The 19,764-nt window shown below is 43.8% G+C and overlaps 2 protein-coding genes and 1 long non-coding RNA gene across 7 annotated transcripts in view; 1 reads left to right on the top strand and 2 right to left on the bottom strand.

Annotated features, from left to right (window-relative positions):
* The window catches only part of nbeab (neurobeachin b), a 338,760-nt gene that overhangs the window by 247,779 nt on the left and 71,217 nt on the right, over positions 1-19,764 (top strand). For 4 of the 5 annotated variants that reach the window (XM_056283778.1, XM_056283777.1, XM_056283779.1 and 1 more), the window contains one exon: positions 5,728-5,864. In XM_056283778.1, the coding sequence (XP_056139753.1) occupies positions 5,728-5,864 (137 nt within the window). Of the gene's footprint in view, positions 1-5,724; positions 5,865-19,764 lie in introns of all 5 variants that reach the window. The other variant, XM_056283780.1, reaches the window with a different exon arrangement.
* On the bottom strand, positions 6,807-8,804 carry mab21l1 (mab-21-like 1). Its single transcript, XM_056283817.1, has one exon. It carries the CDS (start codon positions 8,802-8,804, stop codon positions 7,725-7,727), a length of 1,080 nt encoding a protein of 359 aa, XP_056139792.1. The 3' UTR covers positions 6,807-7,724.
* Positions 14,394-19,319, bottom strand: LOC130115935 (uncharacterized). The gene is made up of 3 exons (XR_008810525.1): positions 19,100-19,319; positions 18,803-18,831; positions 14,394-14,494 (listed from the first exon to the last, which is right to left on the bottom strand). It is a non-coding gene; the product is annotated as an uncharacterized LOC130115935 (long non-coding RNA).

Genomic DNA, 19,764 nt, shown 5'->3' with positions numbered 1-19,764 from the left:
CACACACACACACACACACACACACACACACACACACACACACACACACACACACACACACACACACACATACACTGCAAAAGCATTGTAACACAGACCACAGACTTTTGGCTTTTAGGAAATTATTTGAGTGAGGTACCCTCCTCCCCCTCCCCCCAAGTAGTGGAAGTCTAAATATAATACGCTCCCTAACATCATGTTTTAATATTGGTTTAAAGAATTTTAGCTGAAATAATTCCATTTTGCTTTGTTAAGTGAAAAGAACTGGGGTTCTTACAGTTCAGCACAGCCCTGGAAAGGAGACTAATAGGTTGCTGGAAAGCCCACTGTAAAAAGTGTATTTTTCCATCTGGTGCCGAGTATGAATACATAAAGTTATAGCAGACATCTACAGTTACTAATGATGCTGCAGCTAAACACACCGATACTCTTTCCTCTGTACAGCGGACACTGGGTATGGGATTTATTTGTCTTTATCAGTTGGTAAAAAAAGAAATATAGTTCTAAAAAGGGGATTTATTGTGATCATTTATTTTCATTTGATAAAACCCCAGCTTAGCTGTAAGACTTTATCTGTTTAACATAACCCAGTCAGTGGTATATTTTTCAGCCAAGGCAAGAGTTGTCCAAACAGGCGTCGTAGTTTTCCAGTATCTCGCTCGCTCTACCTTTGTGTGGGAGCCAGACTATCAAGTCGGAGTCGAGCTCCTTTAGAAGTAAGTGCCATGGCCTTAAAGGGCAGGCTAGCCAGAGTTCCTCGAGGCTTTGAGCGCACATCAAGAACTCTTTAACTGTTCACTGGTCAACAGAGAGCTGCCTTTTATATGCACCTCATGCAAAACAGTTGGTGGGTGAAATGAGCAGTGCCCCATTTTGGTTTTATTTCTAAATGATGCAATCTTCTCGCCGAAACATGATAGTCAACCCTGACAGCTATCATAAATACCAGAAACATTTGTTTCAATCCCTTTAGGTTATAAAGCAGCAAACGGAGTGAAAGAAACTCTAACAGCAGTTTGTCTTTTATCATAGCAAATCAAAATCTATCGAACTATATTTCTATCTATCTATCTATCTATCTATCTATCTATCTATCTATCTATCTATCTATCTATCTATCTATCTATCTATCTATCTATCTATCTATCTGTCTATCTGTCTGTCTGTCTGTCTGTCTGTCTGTCTGTCTGTCTGTCTATCTCTGTCTGACTAATTGGTAACAGAAATGGTACCATAGCCAAAAGACAACATTATAAGAGAATACAATATACGATTTCCTCTATTGAGCTCATTAGCATTTAGGATGTTGATGCTTATGCCGTAACATATTGCGCTCTTCATTCCTCGTTTTCAGAGAAATTCTTTTATTTCTATTCCATTGTCCTGTTGTGCAAGAACAGCAAACTTAAACTCTCAAGTTGAATGTCATTCAGTAATAATCTAGTATTATTTACTTTGTGCCTAACTGTCATCCAATGAAGAGCAGAACCGATGATAAGAGGATAGCCTTTTACTTTGAACTGGTATTTAACTGGAGAGTCTGGGGGCTGCATCTTGTAATTAGCTGCAGCAGCCATAACTAACAATGGCCACAATCATAATACTAAGATACTTAAGCTATATTACACTCAAGCACTACTGGCCTGATCCATCAACACAACTATTGCATGCCTCTGTGATGGTGAAACATGTGCGACAGTCATATTTATGGACATCCTCCCTCTCAAGGGGTCATGGCATGTATGAGTTCCTTCTTACAATGGGTGTAATATATGCAACAGAGGGCTTTGAAATCGACTGCACGTTCCAGGATATTTCTCGCTTTTAATTAACGTTTTTTTTTCATTTTTAAAAGCTTTTGGGCGCGCAGGTTTTTCCTGCCGACAGCAGTGCTTGGTAATCAAGAATAGATAACTGTTAATCAACAACCGTGGCTTAGTTCGCATAAGGCTCAGCCTAAATCATGATAATCAGAGATGCTTTGTGTGAGAACACTTAGATGAATATCTGCAGAGGGGACTTGCAGCCCGTACACGCCCACACACTCACTTTCCCGAGGCCAGCGCTCGGCCCGGTTAAAAGAAAGACACATGGGCTGAAACACCGTCTCACACAACATGCATAAAGCATACCTAAGAGAAGTTCGCCTAATAAAGTAGTTTTCTTCCGTCTCGTCCAGAACGCTCAGCGTGTCGTTAAATGTCCATATTAAATACAGGAAGTCAGTGCAGAGCCTTGTCCTTTGTCGGATTTGGATCTATTACGGTGAGGCCCAGTTGAGCGCTTCCTGTTTTCTCCGATAGGGGAGCTCTCTGGCAGTGGCAGCCCCGGGTAAGGCTGTTACCAGGATGTACACTGCTGTTTGCGCTTGCTCTGTGTCTAATCTCAGTCATGTCTGGCCCTAATGAGAGATCTGGAGCTAGATCCCTGTCAACAACAGAGCCGCTTCCTGCCAACCAGCGCCGGGTCAATGCCCGTAGCGGCTGCCAAGGTGGGTGGGGCTTTACACTCAGGCCTGTCGCGGTTTGCTAAGCCATGATCTCATTTGTAAACGCTAGGAATGTCGTATGTGCTCGAGCTGCTATCAAATAAGCCCTTTGATCTGCGCACGCTGCGTGACCCAATATCTGGTCTCGCTGAGGGTTCAGATGAGCCGCGTGAGAGGGAGGAAGCACACTTAAGACTCGCTGTGCTGTATATGGCACACACTACTTATGTGCGTTCACTATTTTGCTGTCGTATACCTGTCTGTCTGCACTCCCGAGATAGTTTGAGCCCAACACTCTCATTTCCCTGACTTGATGTCCCACTGAGAGTACCAGACCTCCTTTTCTATGGAAGACAATATGTTAAGCGGCAATATGTTAAATTAATCAGTTTAACAAAGAAGCTCATGCCAGGGTAGGAAAAAGAAAATCTCCGGCAGATTAAAAGGAATACCTGAGAGAGTGGAAGTAACGGTACGAGAGACCAAGAATGCAAGAGGGAGGAATTAGGAGCAGAATCCCGAACGTGAGCTTTCACGTCTCCCACAGTGTGAACAGCTGCTGCTAAAGTTGCTGCTTCGCGTGAATTTCTGAAATATCTGCCATACGATCTTTACGGTCACGACATCGTTTGATGTGAAGAGAGTGCAGGTGATATTTGGATGATTTGTCTGCCTTTGTAACATGAAGATTTGGGTGTTTGCTCATGGTACACTGTTGTACCCAAAAGAGTCCTCATAAAAGTCTCACTATTAAAGAATGCAGTAACATATTTTCTATTTTTGCAAAGTGATGCAGGCTGGGGGGGGGGCCTGGTGTTTACCAGGCATTCACTTCTAGCCCATCTGTGTGGAGTTTGCATGTTCTGCCCAGGTTTGCTTGGATTTCCTCTCACAGTCAAAACATATGACTGTAAGTTGAATTTGAGTCTCTAAATTGCTCATATGGGTGTGAATGGTATATATAAGAGACCGCCTCTGTGTGGTGTGTGTATGTGTGTGTGTGCGTGTGCATGTGTGCCCTGCGATGGCCTGGCGATCTGTCCAGGGTGTCTTTCTGCCTTCCGCCCAATGCCTGCTGGGATAGATTCCAGCCCCCCCTGCCGCCCCCCACGGCCCTGAATTGGATTAAGCTAGTATAGATAACGGATGGATGGGCGGGTGACAATATTATATGTTCATCCATTAGGATACAGTGCTTTCAAAACATTTAGAGGATGAGCAATGTCATCTTAATTAGAGCATTTCCCAGCATGCTTTGTGCCTTTGTGCTTCCGCCAAGCTGTGCTGCAGTGACTCAGACAAACAACTAGGGACTAAAGGCAGCAGAGTTGACGCTAATAACCTCAGCTTTGTGTGTGTTTGTGTGTGTGTGTGTGTGTTTGCGTCCATGTACTGGTGTACGCGTTCACGCTGGAGTTAATGATAGTCAGCCACCTTGTCCTCATAAACAAGTTCAAATGTGTAAAATATGTTACAGCATACTCAAGTCACACAAAAACATTTTAGTCGTATAAATGGACATGGGTCATGCTGTACCCATCTCTTCGACATGACCTCCATCACCCAAAAGGATACCCAGCACTTCACTGAAAAAGACAGTTCATTAAAATAGATAAATAAACAAATGTTTGGGGTTTTCTTGAAATGTAACACCGGGGCGTTAGTCCTTCTTTAAAACTTCTTAATAATTTCATTATTCTGACGTAAGCATTTTTAATGCTACAGCCCAATTATGACGGGACCCCTGCATGGATTAAATGCTTTAATCCTCCGCCATGCGCTGTATGGACGGATGCAGCAGCTTAAGGCGTTATCAGCCTACTGTCTTTCTCTCTGAGTGGCCACGACACACATGGCTCCCCAGCCCCAACTGTGTTGTTCTGGCTAGGATGGGTTTATAATTCAGCTGTTGCTCTGCAAGCAAAACCTCTTCTTCTTTTTCTTTTTGCGTTAAAGACCATAGCAGTTGCACCTCTAGTAACGCAATAACAATAACTTTAATGATAACAACAACAGTAATAATAACAACAGAAATATTTGTATGGCCATATTTAGGCTTGCAGGTGTTCCCTGAGTAGGCCCGGAGAATCGTATTTTACTCACACGAGCTGCGTAACCCGTTTATTTCCCTCTTTGTGTATCTCATGAAGATGTGATAAACGTCATGTGAGATGTAATAACGCCCGACTTAATATCGCGTTTGTCTACTTGCCGTCCGCAGCGCGTCAGACACGTGTAACGCGCCGGTACAGGACCCCGGCTAATGGAGACAAGCACGCTGAAGGGGGGGAAAGGGTCGGGGGGGGGGAGGGGCACAAAAAACCAAAACAAAAAGCAAAGCCCTCGGTCGGGTTTGACTGTTTCTGAGTGCAGCCTGGAAACGCGGTGAAGCGTCGCTCTGGGAATTGAGACCAAAATCCACTTGTATTCTTGTAACACTATCGGGCATAATTGGCCAAGGAGCGCAGATTAAGATTGATGAGACATTAAAGGGGCTCTTCGGAGTTTAGGGGGGGCGGGGGGATCGATAAATACCACCCCCCCCCCCGGTTTTCAAGAGCTTTTGGTTTGGGAGGAGACGGATGACCGTAACGGAGCTGCGCCGCAGCGACAGTGATCTTGTCCAACATGGAGGCTGGGAGGCGAGGGGAGGCGAGGGGAGGAGAAATAAAGATGTGACCGCTGCGTCAGCTGACCGGGCTTCAGCCCGCTGCTCCGGTTCAAAGCGAGCCCTCTTATTGTTCTCCGGCGGGCTTCGCGCCTTTATGTTCCGACGGAACACATCTCTTTACAGGCCTCGTGAATGGACCCAAGCCATGTAGGTTAAAGGGCCAGACTACTCGTGATGAAATAAAAAGACGAAGAAGAAGAAGCAGGAAAAACATATTTCTCCTCAGTTATTTCATCGCAATATTTGATCCAGTTTGTCTCAACTGTATTGTAACTGTAATATCTGTATTGGAGGCTGTAATGGGGGGGGGGGGCAGTATAGCTGTAGATGTTGGATCCACCCCCTTAGAAACGTATATGGATGATAATGCGCTATACGCCCAAGTGATAACTAGCCGAGCCGGTCTCTCCAGTGTGCACACACATAGCACGACTTTACACACACGTCCGAACCGCGTTAATGCCAAAGTTGTGCAGGAGAGCTGCACCGGTTTGGCACGGTTTGGTGAGGGAGAAGGTCCCCGCCGCCCTTTATTAACCCCGCTGTTGCGCCCCGCTATCTATTGCAGGCCCCGTGGTCCTCAGCAGTCCGGCTCAGCTTGTCGGCCCGGTTGTAACGGCACGCGGGACGCTGTCCATCACCGCCACTGAAATCTATTTTGAAGTGGACGAGGATGACCCGGCCTTTAAAAGGGTCGACGCAAAGGTACGTAAAAACCTGCGGAGAAGGAGGGGGAGGGGGGGGTCATTGAAAGTTTTCAGATGAACCATTAGCTTTTTTTTGGGGGGGGGTGGTTTTGCCCTCCAGTAGCTGTATCCCCCCCCCCCGTCGGCGCTGAAACAGGTCCTATAGGAACCAATGCGCCACGGAGGAGGAGGAGGACGCGTAGGCCTCCTCGCTCATCCTTTACGCCCTACTTGTGAATACGTTTGCGCATTTTGCTTGAACGTATTTGCAAGCTGCGCTGTTTTGGTGAGTTGGATGCGTTATTCAGAAATTAGGCCTGAGCCCTGCCTCCTATTCAGGCGAGGGTTTTTTTCTTTCTTTTCTTTTCTTTTTTTCTTTTTTGGGGACATCTGCGGTCTTGTAAACACTTTCATTTGATAACGATAATAAATCCCTGATATTTTAACTACTGCACAATTTTTTTTTAAGAATTTGACATTTTACGTGGGCTGTATCCTAATGTGTAATTTAATTTCAGTCGTCTGCAATGTCTTATTATGTCATGTCTAATCTGTATGATGCCTGTTTGGAAGGTTTTAAGACTTGTCTTTTAACAACGAACCGGAGTTTTTTTTTTGTTTTTGTTTTGCAAGTTTTTCTCCCCAAAATATTGTTTTGTTTATTTATTTACTTGTGTTTTTTTAATTATTTTTATTGTCCCTCAGAGATCGGTATTTAGGCTGTTTAACAGTCTTGTACATATGAGTCAAGGCATGATTCAGGATGGTTCAGGTCTTCGTAATTTGTGCGTATTCTATCACGTCCATATTTACCGTTGTCCAACACTACATTTAATGAACCATAATAGGACACAAATGTAAAACAGCTTGTTTTATTAACTCTTTAAATTAAACCAAAGACAGAAATAAGAAAAATCAGGTCACAGATGTTATATTCCAGTGTATTTCAAGTGCATTTTTTTTCAATTAGACTGTAAAATATATTTATATATATACTATATATTTTTTTTATTATTATTTTCTTTCTTATCATGTATAGGCCTGCATGGGCAAAACATCAACAAAAAAGGTTCGAGTACCTACTTTAAATAATAATTCAAGTAATTTTTTTGGAATGTTTAAATGCAACAAATTTTGTTGGCCTACCATCAAAATGTAAACTTTCAAAATTAAAAATTAAAAAAAAAATTGTCCATAGAAAACAGATGAAACAGACTACCACTGATGCAAGTATAAATTAATAACTTCTCTACCAGGTTGGAAAAAGGAGGAAAAAAAAACAAAAAAACAAAAAAACTTCAGGAGCAGATTTAAAACAGGTGGAATCCTATTTACGTGTCACAGAACAACATTCACAATTTCAGACCACTGGAATCACAATCTATGAATGTATGTATGTATGCATGTATGTATGTATCTATATATATACAGTATAAAATGTACAGATGACGTATTTTTCAAGGCTAATCGCGCGGGGCTTTATTTTAAAGCATTTAAGGAGATGAGGGATTATAGGCAACCTTGTGGCACAAAAAAGGGGAAAGAAACCACTTTCAGGTGGCCTTATTTATATTCGACAAAATGAAAGTTTTAATTGTTTTTTTTGTCTCCGAAATAAAAATCAACGCTTAAGAGGAGGGGGGGGGGATAATGCTCATGTTGTGTGTTGTTTAAAAAAATCGTCTTAGAATAAGCGATGTCAAGGGGGTTGTTGAACAACAGGGGAGTCACATTTTACAAGAATTTGAAAATAGATCGGCGTATAGGCCATTTTCTGTCGATGGAGCTCCTGATTAAACACCATCAGGGCTCCTTATCACCACGTTTAGACGAGGCTAACACTTTTGTTTTCTTTTGTTTTTGTTTTCTTACTTTTACCTCAGAGTTTCTCCAAGCTTTTGGGGTTGGTCAGTATCTCTCTCGCCAGTCGCCAAGTCTGTTTGGCTGCGTTCTCGAGAGCCGAGTGAGGTTTCCCTTGAAACAGGTCTAAGTTGGGCAGAAAATAGTGCGGGCACCTCCTGCACTGCAAACACGAAATGAGCTGCAATAGAATCCCGTTCAAACGATCGCCGAGGCAGTTCTCGTCCCAGTCGGACTCCCGCGGATGCTTCTCGCACTCGTACGAAACCAGAGTCTTCATGTGGTAGTTGTTCAGCGGCTGCCCGGGCAGTTCAAGGTGACGGTCGCGTAAGGTCTTCAGCACGGACAGGCATTTCTTCCTGCAGCCCCCTAAAAGGAGCCGGTTCTCGGCCTCGGCGAACTGCAAGACCCAGGCGTCGCTCTCGGCCGAGCTCTGTTTGCCGTTCAGCGAGTAGCACTCTTTCGATAGAAGGTTGAAACCCTCCGCTTTGACTTCGGCCACCCTATTAGGTCCCGGCCAGGGGATGTGGGGGAGAGGCCAGTGAGCGGCACTCCGCGGCCATATCCCAGTGCACTTGAACGCCGGCGTGATTTGCACCACGTATCTGTCTCTGATGCGCAACTTCACCTCGCTCGTGTCAGCGACCATTTTGACGACGTCTCTGTAGCTGCACTTATCCACCGCCTGCGCCACTAAAGTCTGGAATCTGGAGCGGATCTTGCGCGCCGAGAGATACCCGGAGGCCGTGATGAACTCGACCCACAGGGACATGCTCCTCTTGCGGCCGTCGCTCAGCTTGAGCACCGCGCAGCCGGGCAGGGATCCGTCGTCCACAAAGTTGAATACTCCCATCTGGTTCAGGTAGAGCACCACCTCGAACTCGGTCGGCGAGATGACCTCCAGTCCCTCGAAGCGGTTCTCCATTTCGCTCAGAGAGCTAATGAAGCGGGGCTCCTGCACCTCCACCTCCTTCAGGACATCCGACACCACCTTGCACACCTCCCGGATGGTCTTGGAGATGGCGGCTTTTCGAGACTGGCATTTCTCGTTGTAGTATTTGTTGAGGTGGTACACCAGCTTGGCCTGCGCGGCTATCATGTTCGGGCAGAGATCCGGGTTGTATACCGGAGTCTCGCAATAAGCCGAGGGATCCAACGCGGCTGTTTGTACGGGAGCCAATTTTAGAGAAGAAGGGGAGCTATTTAGAAAGAAAAAAATGTTAAAAAAAATTAGAAAAAATAAAGACGGGTCTGTTCAGAAGACAGCAGGCGTTAGATGTGCGCAGAGCACATGCGTAATAATAATAATAGTCTGGCGCACGCGGTTAAACCATCAACTTCTGCAGAGAGCCGCGTGAGGCAGGTCGCTGAAATGATGATCGGGAATGTCAAGAGTCCATGTCACCCTTCGCACATCTCAGTAGTCAAGGATTTGGTTTTTAAATATTTTCTCTCTCTTTTCCCCTTCTTCTTCTTCTGCTTCTTTTTTTGGGTTTCTCTCATCCGCATGCATGCGCCGCGTAACTGTGGCGTGTGTGCATGCGCTCCCGACAGCAGGCAGCCGGCGTTGCTGTTCCTCACAACAGCGAGACTCCCTCTCATGGAGCGTTATAAGGGAGGGGTCGAAACCAAGGAGTCCAATCGCCACCCGATTCGTCACCGCTTCCAGTTGATGGGAAAACAAATGAATCTGCGGGTGTTATATACGAGTCCGAGTATACAGGTATTAGTATGTCGAGGAGCGGAAATACATCGACACACGTGGAGGCTGGAAAAACAGCATTTTTTTAAAAATTTTTGGCTACCTGCGTCAGGTTGCGTTTCTGTGGACTCTATCATTTTCTTTCTTTTTTAAGACTGCTTTTGAATCTTGTAGGATGCAGTAATAGGACTGGGGGAAGGTTTATTCTCTTGTCAGAAAGAAATATTCCATATTGATGTACTAATTATTTCCCTTTGTGTGTGTGTGTGTGTGTGTGTGTGTGTGTGTGTGTGTGTGTGTGTGTGTGTGTGTGTGTGTATTAAATTGTTATGTTTTTCCCCCTCGTCGTGTTGGGTTTGAGTGTTTGTGAGTAATGGCTGCACACCTGCGCGTCTCTTCCAAATCAGACAGAAATGACAGCAACTGTAAGCGTCTCTGCGTGGGCTTGCGGTGGGTTAGTTAGTTGGTAGGCACTCGTTACTGGAAATATGTGGTGCTGATGGGCGCGTTGTTTTCAGCCTTTCGATCGGTCGTGGTATGAAAGTTGTTTGGCGGGGAAATAAACGGTGAAGCGCGCGCGCGCGCGGGGGGCGGGGCGGGGCGGGGGGCTCGTGGGGTCAAGGGTAGAATTTAAGGTGAGACGGTCCGCAGCCGGTTCATTTGCGACCAAGCCGGTTTTAATTGTCTTTCCGTTGAAACGGCTAGTCGTACAGCAGCCGCTCTTTTTTCTTTTTCTTTTCTTTTCGTACAGTTGACTAACACGAAGATACGACTCAATCTGATTTCTGCACCCCCTTTTATCGGCTTTAATTTGACGTAGCAGCAACGTGGTATTATTGGTATAATCCGTTAGCCGTTAGCGGCTATTGCTTTGTATAATTTCCCCGCATATATCGCAGTGCCGCTGCACGAGAAGGGCAGAAAACCGCTGTACTTTTCCTCCTCTTTTTTTTAAACCAACAGTTAATTCCCCCCCCCCTTTTTGTAATCTATAGGAAACTCGTACTGACAAGAAAATTATATTTAATGGTCGACTTTGGCGCTTGTATGCGATTGTTTTATTCAGATGCCCGGTTAAAGACGACTCAATTTGTAAACGATATGTTGTTTTGATTTATGTTCTTTTTACGTTAGAAACGCGTCTTTTCATCTGTTGGTACTGGAAATGAAATCATTCATTTTTATTACAGCCGTCGTTCTTATAAATACGAACAGAGGGGAATAATTAGACCAATCGTTAAAAGTCATGGGAATCTCCGTGTTGCATAGGGCCGAACTATTAATGTTTTGTTTTTCAGCCGCATCAGCTCCGAGGATGTTGAAGGATGAAAAAAATAAACCTAACTAGGAAATTAGGGAAGCCAATGCAATGTTTATTTTCTTGTCAATAAACGGAATGTAAACGGTTAGGCTTTTTGCGCATATTCCTCGTGCATTACTGGGCTTTTCCTTCGGCACTGCAAGTTTGATAGACACTGATCCTGCACCCATACCAAGCCATCTCTGGCTCTCATTATTGCACTGGCATTCCATCTCAGAAGGTACACGGTGCAAGCTTTGAAGAGGACTTCAAAAAGATAATGTTGTACAGATCAGATAAGGAACACAAAGGCATTTTACACTCAGCTCTGCTGCAGTCAGAACTGCACGAATCCAGACATTACGAGGGCCAAACTGCAGCTCGTCAGCCCCCCGGCTCCGAGGATAGCATACACGGAGGTTGCTGGGTGAGAGATGTGTGTAAATGTGTGAGATGCATGTGGGGGGGAAGGACCCTGATAGATATAGGTGACTCCTATTATCGTCACAGCCTGTCAGGGCCTCACTAGCAATAGCTGCTCAGCAATCCTAAGAGATCATTTCAAACTCTTACGAGGCAGAAATGAATGATACGGAATCACATATTTTTTGTTTCTTTTCTTTTCTTTTTCTTTTGCAATGGTGGGCCCTCATGTCATGTTAGATTGGATTAGATTCAAATTTATTGTCACTACACAGAGTACTAAGATGATGAAATGCAGTTATGGCTTTGGAGCTTTACTCTCAAAACAGCCAGTACCTAAATAATCAGTGTTCCCGTTTGAGATTCGCAACCGAGATTTCACATGCTCATAGCCACATATTACAGCAGTATGCAGGATAGTATGTAAGGGTTTCATAGAAAACTTCTCTCTCTCAGGTTTTGATACTCTTTTTTTTCCATTGCCCTCTCACATTGTCTGTGGCTCAGCAGGTACTTGCCTTTTATTGGAACCAGACAAGCCCAGTTTTTCAGACTAACTTGCCCAAGTCTAATATCTCCAAATCCAGTTTCACCCCTGATTTCTTTCGTCCAGCCCCTGGCTATCTCTATAAGAGACAGAAAAGGGGGTTTTCATTGGAATTATCACCTCCTAATTTAAAGCATGTGGCTGCAGAGACCTTACAGTAACCCAGCTTGCTCCAGCAGTTGTCAGGCCTGGTTTAAGGCACCCAGTCCTCTTACCCATATCTTTAAGGTTGCAGCATTGCAAGTTTGGTTGCTTCCTTCAACATGTTGCTAGGCTAATAGATGGCCTCAAGTGTGATATACGTGGCCATGAGTCCCGCTAAGGCCTATTTTTGACCCAGAAAAATACATGCATGATTGCGTAAATCAATACAATGACTCCTACTTCCCCTAATTTTGCACAAGCATGTGACCCTTTTTTGAAGGCCTCTTTGTTTCCAGAGCGTGCCTCCACACTTATTCATTTTTTTCCCTCCACCATTTTTCTCTCTCCTTTCCTCTGGCAAGACTGATCCTCCTGTCAGCATGGCCGGGCACAGGGTCAGTCATTCTTGTCTGACAGCTAACGATGTTCCTTTAAATATAGCCGTTACTATTAATTGGATAGTAAAACCTTATCCCCAACGCTTAATAGACATCAGTGTATTTCTATAAATTGGTCAAGACTGGCATTTTGCTCATGCACGGATGCACTTATGCTTTATATACACTGTGATCATTCAGATAGGTTTTCCTACACATATACTACAATAGATTTATATTTTTGGTAATCCATGCATGCAGCCGTGTTGCGGGGTGTGCAAAAAAAAAATAAAAAAGTGCTCTTTTGTTGTTTTTCTGCACCATTTGATTGCAATAAAGAAAGATCTTTTCTCTAGTTTCTTATGAACTAATTTTTCAAAGTATATATGTATTTTTCTATTATCATAGCATATCAATTATGTCAATACGGCATAAAACGTGTGTTAAGCTGGATCAAGCCCATCATACCCGACAGAGCCTTCTAATTGGGTTAATAATCACAGGGGACATTTTATTCGATCAATAATCCTATTACACATTAACAAATAAGGTCTACACTTTTGTTGTATTCAATTTGTGGAGTCCTTTTAGTCTGACAGAAATGGGGGTTCTCCATGTAGATCCCAGCCAAGGGGAGTTTACTAGATATTCCCCATGCCAGTGTGCAGATTAGTCCAAGTGGAGCTAATGGAGTGACATATTTCTATATAAATCAGATTAGGAGGGATGTCACTTCTGACATTTGAGATCAGTACCGACTCTCGGGCTGCGAAAAACAGTGTGGTTAATCTCGCGGGGTGCAGCCGTTCAATTTGTCGACACATTCTTTTACAATTTCATTTGTCCTAAAATGAGATTGTCATTGGGATTTTCAATAACCAGAGCTTTATTATTCCAAGCAATATGGTGTCTCTGTAGGGAAGCCCGTTAATTTTTGGTCCCCCTTGCCCCACAATATGACCCCCCCTTTGGATTGCGTCCGTTCATTTGTTTTGTTCTCCGCTGTGTATTAGCAGCCTCCTTCTGTGAGAAGTCAGGAAGCGGGACGGCATAGCCAGAGGCTCTTGGAGACCGTCTAGTGATCCATCAGACAGGCTCCCGTGTGCTTTTAACCAGGCCCATAAGATAGAGGCGCGGAAAAATACACAATACCGGCCTCTCTGATGGATACTGCTCTGAAAACGGAGGCGAGGACAGAAGTGTAAATTATGAAAATTAATTGTTTGTCTCAGCTTCATTTGGCCCTTCACCCCTCCCCTCCTCAATATGGTGTGGTTGTCAACCTCCCTGATAAATTACATGCATGTATTTGCATCAGTTTAGCATTTACTCAATTCAGTTTTACTTGCTGAAGTAACGATTCAGAAAATTTGTGGTTTGTTGTTTGGCAACAAATAAAAGATTGCATCACGTTCACTGTATTTATTAGTTATTTATTTATTCGCGATATCTTTTAAACCACATCGGCCATCTACTCGTTGGGTGCATTGAAAGTGCTGGCACTGTCTTTTTTCTATTAGTATGTGGTTAAGCACTGTATTTTGTACGACGTGACAGTGTTAAATATTGTGTGTATTGGAGACAGGGGCAGGAGTGTGTCTAGCTTATTATTCCTTTATTTATGTGTTCATCCCTTTTGTTCTCCACAAACTGGTAGGGTTTACATTGTTCTCAGGGAATTGGTAAGCTTATTTATGCATGAGCCACTTGGTGGGGGTTTCATCTGTTTGTTAGCTTGTTTTTATTTATTTATTTTTTTCTCAGGGAACGCTATCTTCTTGGTTTCCATCTTGTCTTATGCGAAAGGCGAGAAAGCACCAGCAGCAGTGTGATTAATCTTAATGTCTTGGAGATGTCTGCCGTCTGAAGGTGGGCGCTGTAATCATCTGCCCACTGACCCCATGATACTCATCCAACCAACCTGCACCACAGACCCTACATCCAATAAACCAATTTTGAATCACAGATTAATTGAACAACCCTCTTCTTTCAAAGTGTCATGTGATCCGAGAGCAGGAATACACAGACAACAAAAGCAATGAGAATGAAAAAAATAAATAAAAATAGGGCAGCGTTTTAGGTTTAGGGCCACAGTAATCAAATGCTGGTGAAGCCCTGTGATGAAATTAGGCAATGTTGCCAGAATAAGGGATGAAGGGTTCATAATTGCCAGTCCTAGAGATCTGAGGTACCGGGTGCCAACTGTCAGAGCAGGCTAATGATGACAAATGTCTCTCTATGCAGATTGCAGCAGCAGCAGCAGCAGCAGCAGCGGCGGCAGCAGCCTGGTGTGCAGCTAAGAAAGAATGAGAACGAGAAAAATAGCAGTGACTTAATGAGAAGAAGCTTTTGTGCACATTATCAACACCGTATATGAAAATAAACCTCCCTAACCGACAATTTGTCTCCGAAAGGACTCAAGTTGGACCATGTTTAGAGGTACCATAGTGTGGCGTACCACTTATTACAAATGATAATACTCCTGTGTCTCTCAATACCAGGATAAACATTGCTTGCTGTTGTTTAATTGTTTCAGCGGAGAAAAAATGGTGCCTATAATTACCTTATGTTGTACTTGCCAAGTAGATGTATGTGTCAATAGGACTTTCAAGACATTTTCACAACAGCTATTTGTCATGTTTGACGTATCAGTGCTATATATAGTGAAACAATCCCAGCACTACAAGGGGGAGTGTGACAGCGTTGTCCTGGTGTATGGTTTTCCTCATTAGCCCATCATTTATTATCAAGTGTTGCCTGGTAAGTAAAATACACTGTTGTGCAGCTTTAACTGTATTTTTTACTTATATAACTTAAAAAAAGTATGTTTTTGTGTCCAGAACGGGTGCCTTAGTTTAACCACCTTTGAATCAGAAAGCCATAAATCTGCTTTCACTTACTTTGACGCAAGGTTCACGCTAATAAAAGAGCAAACCCAGAGTGTTGCAAGGCCAGATTTCCCCAATTTGTTGCATGAATGGCTTTTGAAAGGGGTCCCACTTTGTACAAAGGGAGCCTCCCCTTTGTTTGGTTTCGCCCCATCTGTGTCATCTGGTGGTCTGTGCAAGAGGGTGGTGTCTCAGGGTGCTCCCCAGCGGCGTTGCCAGTTGTTTTATAGACTCTGTGGATTGGTGCTGGGAGTTCATAAGTTGGCCCGGCCCCATTGTGTTTGAGCCTAGCTGACAAGAGTGAATTGACTCCAGCATATTGACAGATCATTTCCATTAATGAATTGGAGGAGTCTGCCTTGTTTCATTCTGTGATTAATGCCCTGGCTTTATCATCCTCTGAGCTCAGAGTATATACCCAGTACCCCCACATCCACCCCCACCCCAGCAGTATACTTTTATACATCGCTGGGTTTGCTCCAAGTATCCACATGTTACTACATACTATGGATTCACTCAGTGAGAGTCTTGCATTGATTTTACCGACCGTCTCAACAGAGTTTTTTTAAACTCGGCCATTTATAGTGCTAGCATCAGTTGCTGGATGAATTATTTTGTAAGTGTAATAGGTTTGGCCAGACACTCCTGTAAATTTGAAGCTGTCTGTTTGCAATGGGTGGGTCGCGTACGCCGACGTATTGACAAGCCATCTCCAGACAACATTTCCCGCATTTATCGAAAAGCTGACGGACAAGTTTTCTATTGAGTATGGGTGGGTCCTTTCCCTCGATTTGATATGGAGCCTCTTTTGTTTGCAACCACTGGTGTCTCATCAGGCAGCCCTTATCCGCCATGGCGGCCGTCCAGCTTGTTCAAAGCAACAGCCACAGACTGCTGCTAGCTTTGGCCCAGGCCAAGCCTAGCACCCCCACTGCTGCTGCCACATGGAAGGCACATTTGCACGCCACCATTTTACGCTGCTGTCACCCCCCCCCCCCTTCAAAGGCAAGGGGAAGAGGGGAGGTAGAAAAGGGATAGAGGGAGTGAACGAAGGCTCACCCTGAGCGGATGCTAGACAAAGATGGCAGCAGAGACATTTTGTCTACTTTGATTAGTTCTGGTTGTGGTGAGCTGTGCTGAATATTAGCCTGTTACCCGTAAAGCCACACATTGTGGAGCACAGACGGAGAGTGTGTCACAATCAAATCTTCCCCACCTCATTTCCATCTCCCTCACTGAAAAAAAAAGTAGGACATATGGGGCCAAATGCCAATTTGGTTATTTTATACGGTAATTAACATTAACTACGTGGAAGGTGTAACTCAGCCATGATACGAGCCAAAGTTTATCTCACAAATTTGCATATTACACACCCCAATGCAAATAGATATTTTTAAGATCCTCACAGAATACAGGTGTGGGTCCTTGTGTGCAACATGTCATTAAAAATGAAGAATATTAACATTGCTATGCATCACTCATGTGAACTAGTTATGTTGTGACAGTGTCACATCGGACTTACCTCAGAGCCATCATAAATCAGAGCTGTCTGTCATTTCCTTGAGTATCTACTATCTGGTGTCTGTCATCTTAAATTGTGTATCTGCGGAAACCAGTCCTCACCCATGACTTTCTGTGTGTGTGTGTGTGTGTGTGTGTGTGTGTGTGTGTGTGTGTGTGTGTGTGTGTGTGTATGTGTGTGTGTGTGTGTGTGTGTATATGTATATATATATATACACACACATATATATATATACACACACGCACACGCACCAGGTTTTTCTATTCTACTAGGATAGAAAAACCTGAAACCATCTACCTTGTGGGGACATTTATGGGTCTGCATGAGGAAAGGGGTTTATTTTAGGGTTAGGACTTGGCTTTAGGGTTAAGGTTAGACTTGGCATTAGGTTAAGTTTAGGTTAATGGTTAAGGTTAGGCATGTAGTTCTGATGGTTAAGATTAGGGTGAAGGGCAAGGGAATGAATGTAGTCAATGAGGGGTCCCCACAAGTATTGGGTGACATGGTATGGGTGTGCGTGTGCACTTGTATCTTTGTGGGGACCAGTTTGAGTTTTTAACAATTAGAGTGAGGACATTTTTGCGAAGTGAGGACCTTTTGGCCGGTCTCACCTCTTTAAGGGTCTGTTTTAGGGTTAGGATTTGGGGTGAGGGTTAGAATTAGGATTATGTTAAGGTTGGGGTTAGGATTATGTTAAGGTTGGGGTTGATGTTAGGTTAAGGTTGGGGTTAGGATTATGTTAAAATTGGGGTTAGGATTAGGTTAAGGTTGTGGTTAGGATTATGTTAAAATTGGGGTTAGGATTAGGTTAAGGTTGGGGTTGATATTAGGTTAAGGTTGGGGTTAGGATTAGGATTAGGTTAAGGTTGGGGTTGATATTAGGTTAAGGTTGGGGTTAGGATTAGGATTAGGTTAAGGTTGGGGTTAGGATTATGTTAAAATTGGGGTTAGGGTTAGGATTAGGTTAAAATTGGGGTTAGGATTAGGTTAAGGTTGTGGTTAGGATTATGTTAAAATTGGGGTTAGGATTAGGTTAAGGTTGGGGTTGATATTAGGTTAAGGTTGGGGTTAGGATTAGGATTAGGTTAAGGTTGGGGTTGATATTAGGTTAAGGTTGGGGTTAGGATTAGGATTAGGTTAAGGTTGGGGTTAGGATTATGTTAAAATTGGGGTTAGGGTTAGGATTAGGTTAAAATTGGGGTTAGGATTAGGTTAAGGTTGTGGTTAGGATTATGTTAAAATTGGGGTTAGGATTAGGTTAAGGTTGGGGTTGATATTAGGTTAAGGTTGGGGTTAGGATTAGGATTAGGTTAAGGTTGGGGTTGATATTAGGTTAAGGTTGGGGTTAGGATTAGGATTAGGTTAAGGTTGAGGTTGATATTAGGTTAAGGTTGGGGTTAGGATTAGGATTAGGTTAAGGTTGGGGTTAGGATTATGTTAAAATTGGGGTTAGGATTAGGTTAAGGTTGTGGTTAGGATTATGTTAAAATTGGGGTTAGGATTAGGTTAAGGTTGGGGTTGATATTAGGTTAAGGTTGGGGTTAGGATTAGGATTAGGTTAAGGTTGGGGTTGATATTAGGTTAAGGTTGGGGTTAGGATTAGGATTAGGATTAGGTTAAGGTTGGGGTTAGGATTATGTTAAAATTGGGGTTAGGGTTAGGATTAGGTTAAAATTGGGGTTAGGATTAGGTTAAGGTTGTGGTTAGGATTATGTTAAAATTGGGGTTAGGATTAGGTTAAGGTTGGGGTTGATATTAGGTTAAGGTTGGGGTTAGGATTAGGATTAGGTTAAGGTTGGGGTTGATATTAGGTTAAGGTTGGGGTTAGGATTAGGATTAGGTTAAGGTTGAGGTTGATATTAGGTTAAGGTTGGGGTTAGGATTAGGATTAGGTTAAGGTTGGGGTTAGGATTATGTTAAAATTGGGGTTAGGATTAGGTTAAAATTGGGGTTGGGATTAGGTTAAGGGTGGGGTCAGGGTTAGGGTTAGGCATGTAGTTATGAGGGTTATTGTTAGGGTTATGGGCTAAGGAATGAATGTAGTCAGTGAGGGGTCCTCACAAATATACAAGTACAAACACGCGCGCATGTGTGTGTGTGTGTGTGTGTGTGTGTGTGTGTGTGTGTGTGTGTGTGTGTGTGTGTGTGTGTGTGTGTGTGTGTGTGTGTGTGTGTGTGTGCGTGCCAGTTTTACCGTTTTTGCCTGTCTTGGCCATGACACACCTGTAAATGAGATTTTTCCTTTCAGGGTGGCTTTTCTGGTTAAATAAAATAGATAGATAAAAATAAATAAATAAATAAAAGTAAGCAATGTGTTAATTTGCTCTATTTTTGCTTTCCTCTCGAAGATCTGATGTTGCTTGTTATTAGCATACCTGTATTCACTTACCGCTGGACTTGTATCGGGTAGAAACAAAACATAGTCTGACCCAGTTCCCCGAGCCTTCGCTTACAAGCACACATCATGGTTCCTTATGGCTCCTTTGCTTACCACAAAGAGCAGCAGCACCGAGTCCCGACCGGTGCAGACCTTCACGGTGCAGCGATGTGACTGGGTGTTGTTTACTCTTGCTGGGCTGTCGTCTGTTGGATTTATCAGATTGGTCATCTCACCGGGCTCTATTAGACAGGCTCAGGAGATGGACTCCCAAGGAACGAGTGGTGATGGATGAGGAAGTGCTGATGCGCGTGTTTCTGCCTCCAGGCGTTCACCTGCTCAGGAACAGCCCCGAGGCTAAAAAGAGCCATCCCGAAGGCCGCTCACACCAGCCAATGAAAGATTGAAGAGGTTAAGCCTGACTTATTTAGTGTTGCTACCACAGAATTGGAAATTCGGGGGCGGGGCAGGGGGGGTGAGGGTCAGCGAAACGAAACGAATGAGAAAAGTTAAAGAAATTAGCAAGCCAGCTGGATTTAGCTGAGGAGGAACTACTGAGAAAAGAGAAAAAAACAACAAAAACAAGCAAAACCAAAAAGGCTGGTAGAACACTCCCCCACCCCCACCTCTCCAAAAAAAAAGTAAAAGGAAGGTTGGGGGGTGTGGGAGGGGGGGTGATGAAGTTATGGCGTTCTACCTTGTTAAATTTCAAACGATTTCATTAGAGTGTCGATTCTCCGGTCTTGGCAGGGCTGGGGAGGTGTTAGCGGGGAGAGTGC

The sequence above is a fragment of the Lampris incognitus genome, chromosome 7 (genome assembly GCF_029633865.1).
Source record: "Lampris incognitus isolate fLamInc1 chromosome 7, fLamInc1.hap2, whole genome shotgun sequence".
NCBI lineage: Eukaryota > Metazoa > Chordata > Actinopteri > Lampriformes > Lampridae > Lampris > Lampris incognitus.
The sequence above is the reverse complement of the archived record's forward strand: the minus strand, read 5'-3'. Positions and strand labels throughout refer to the sequence as shown.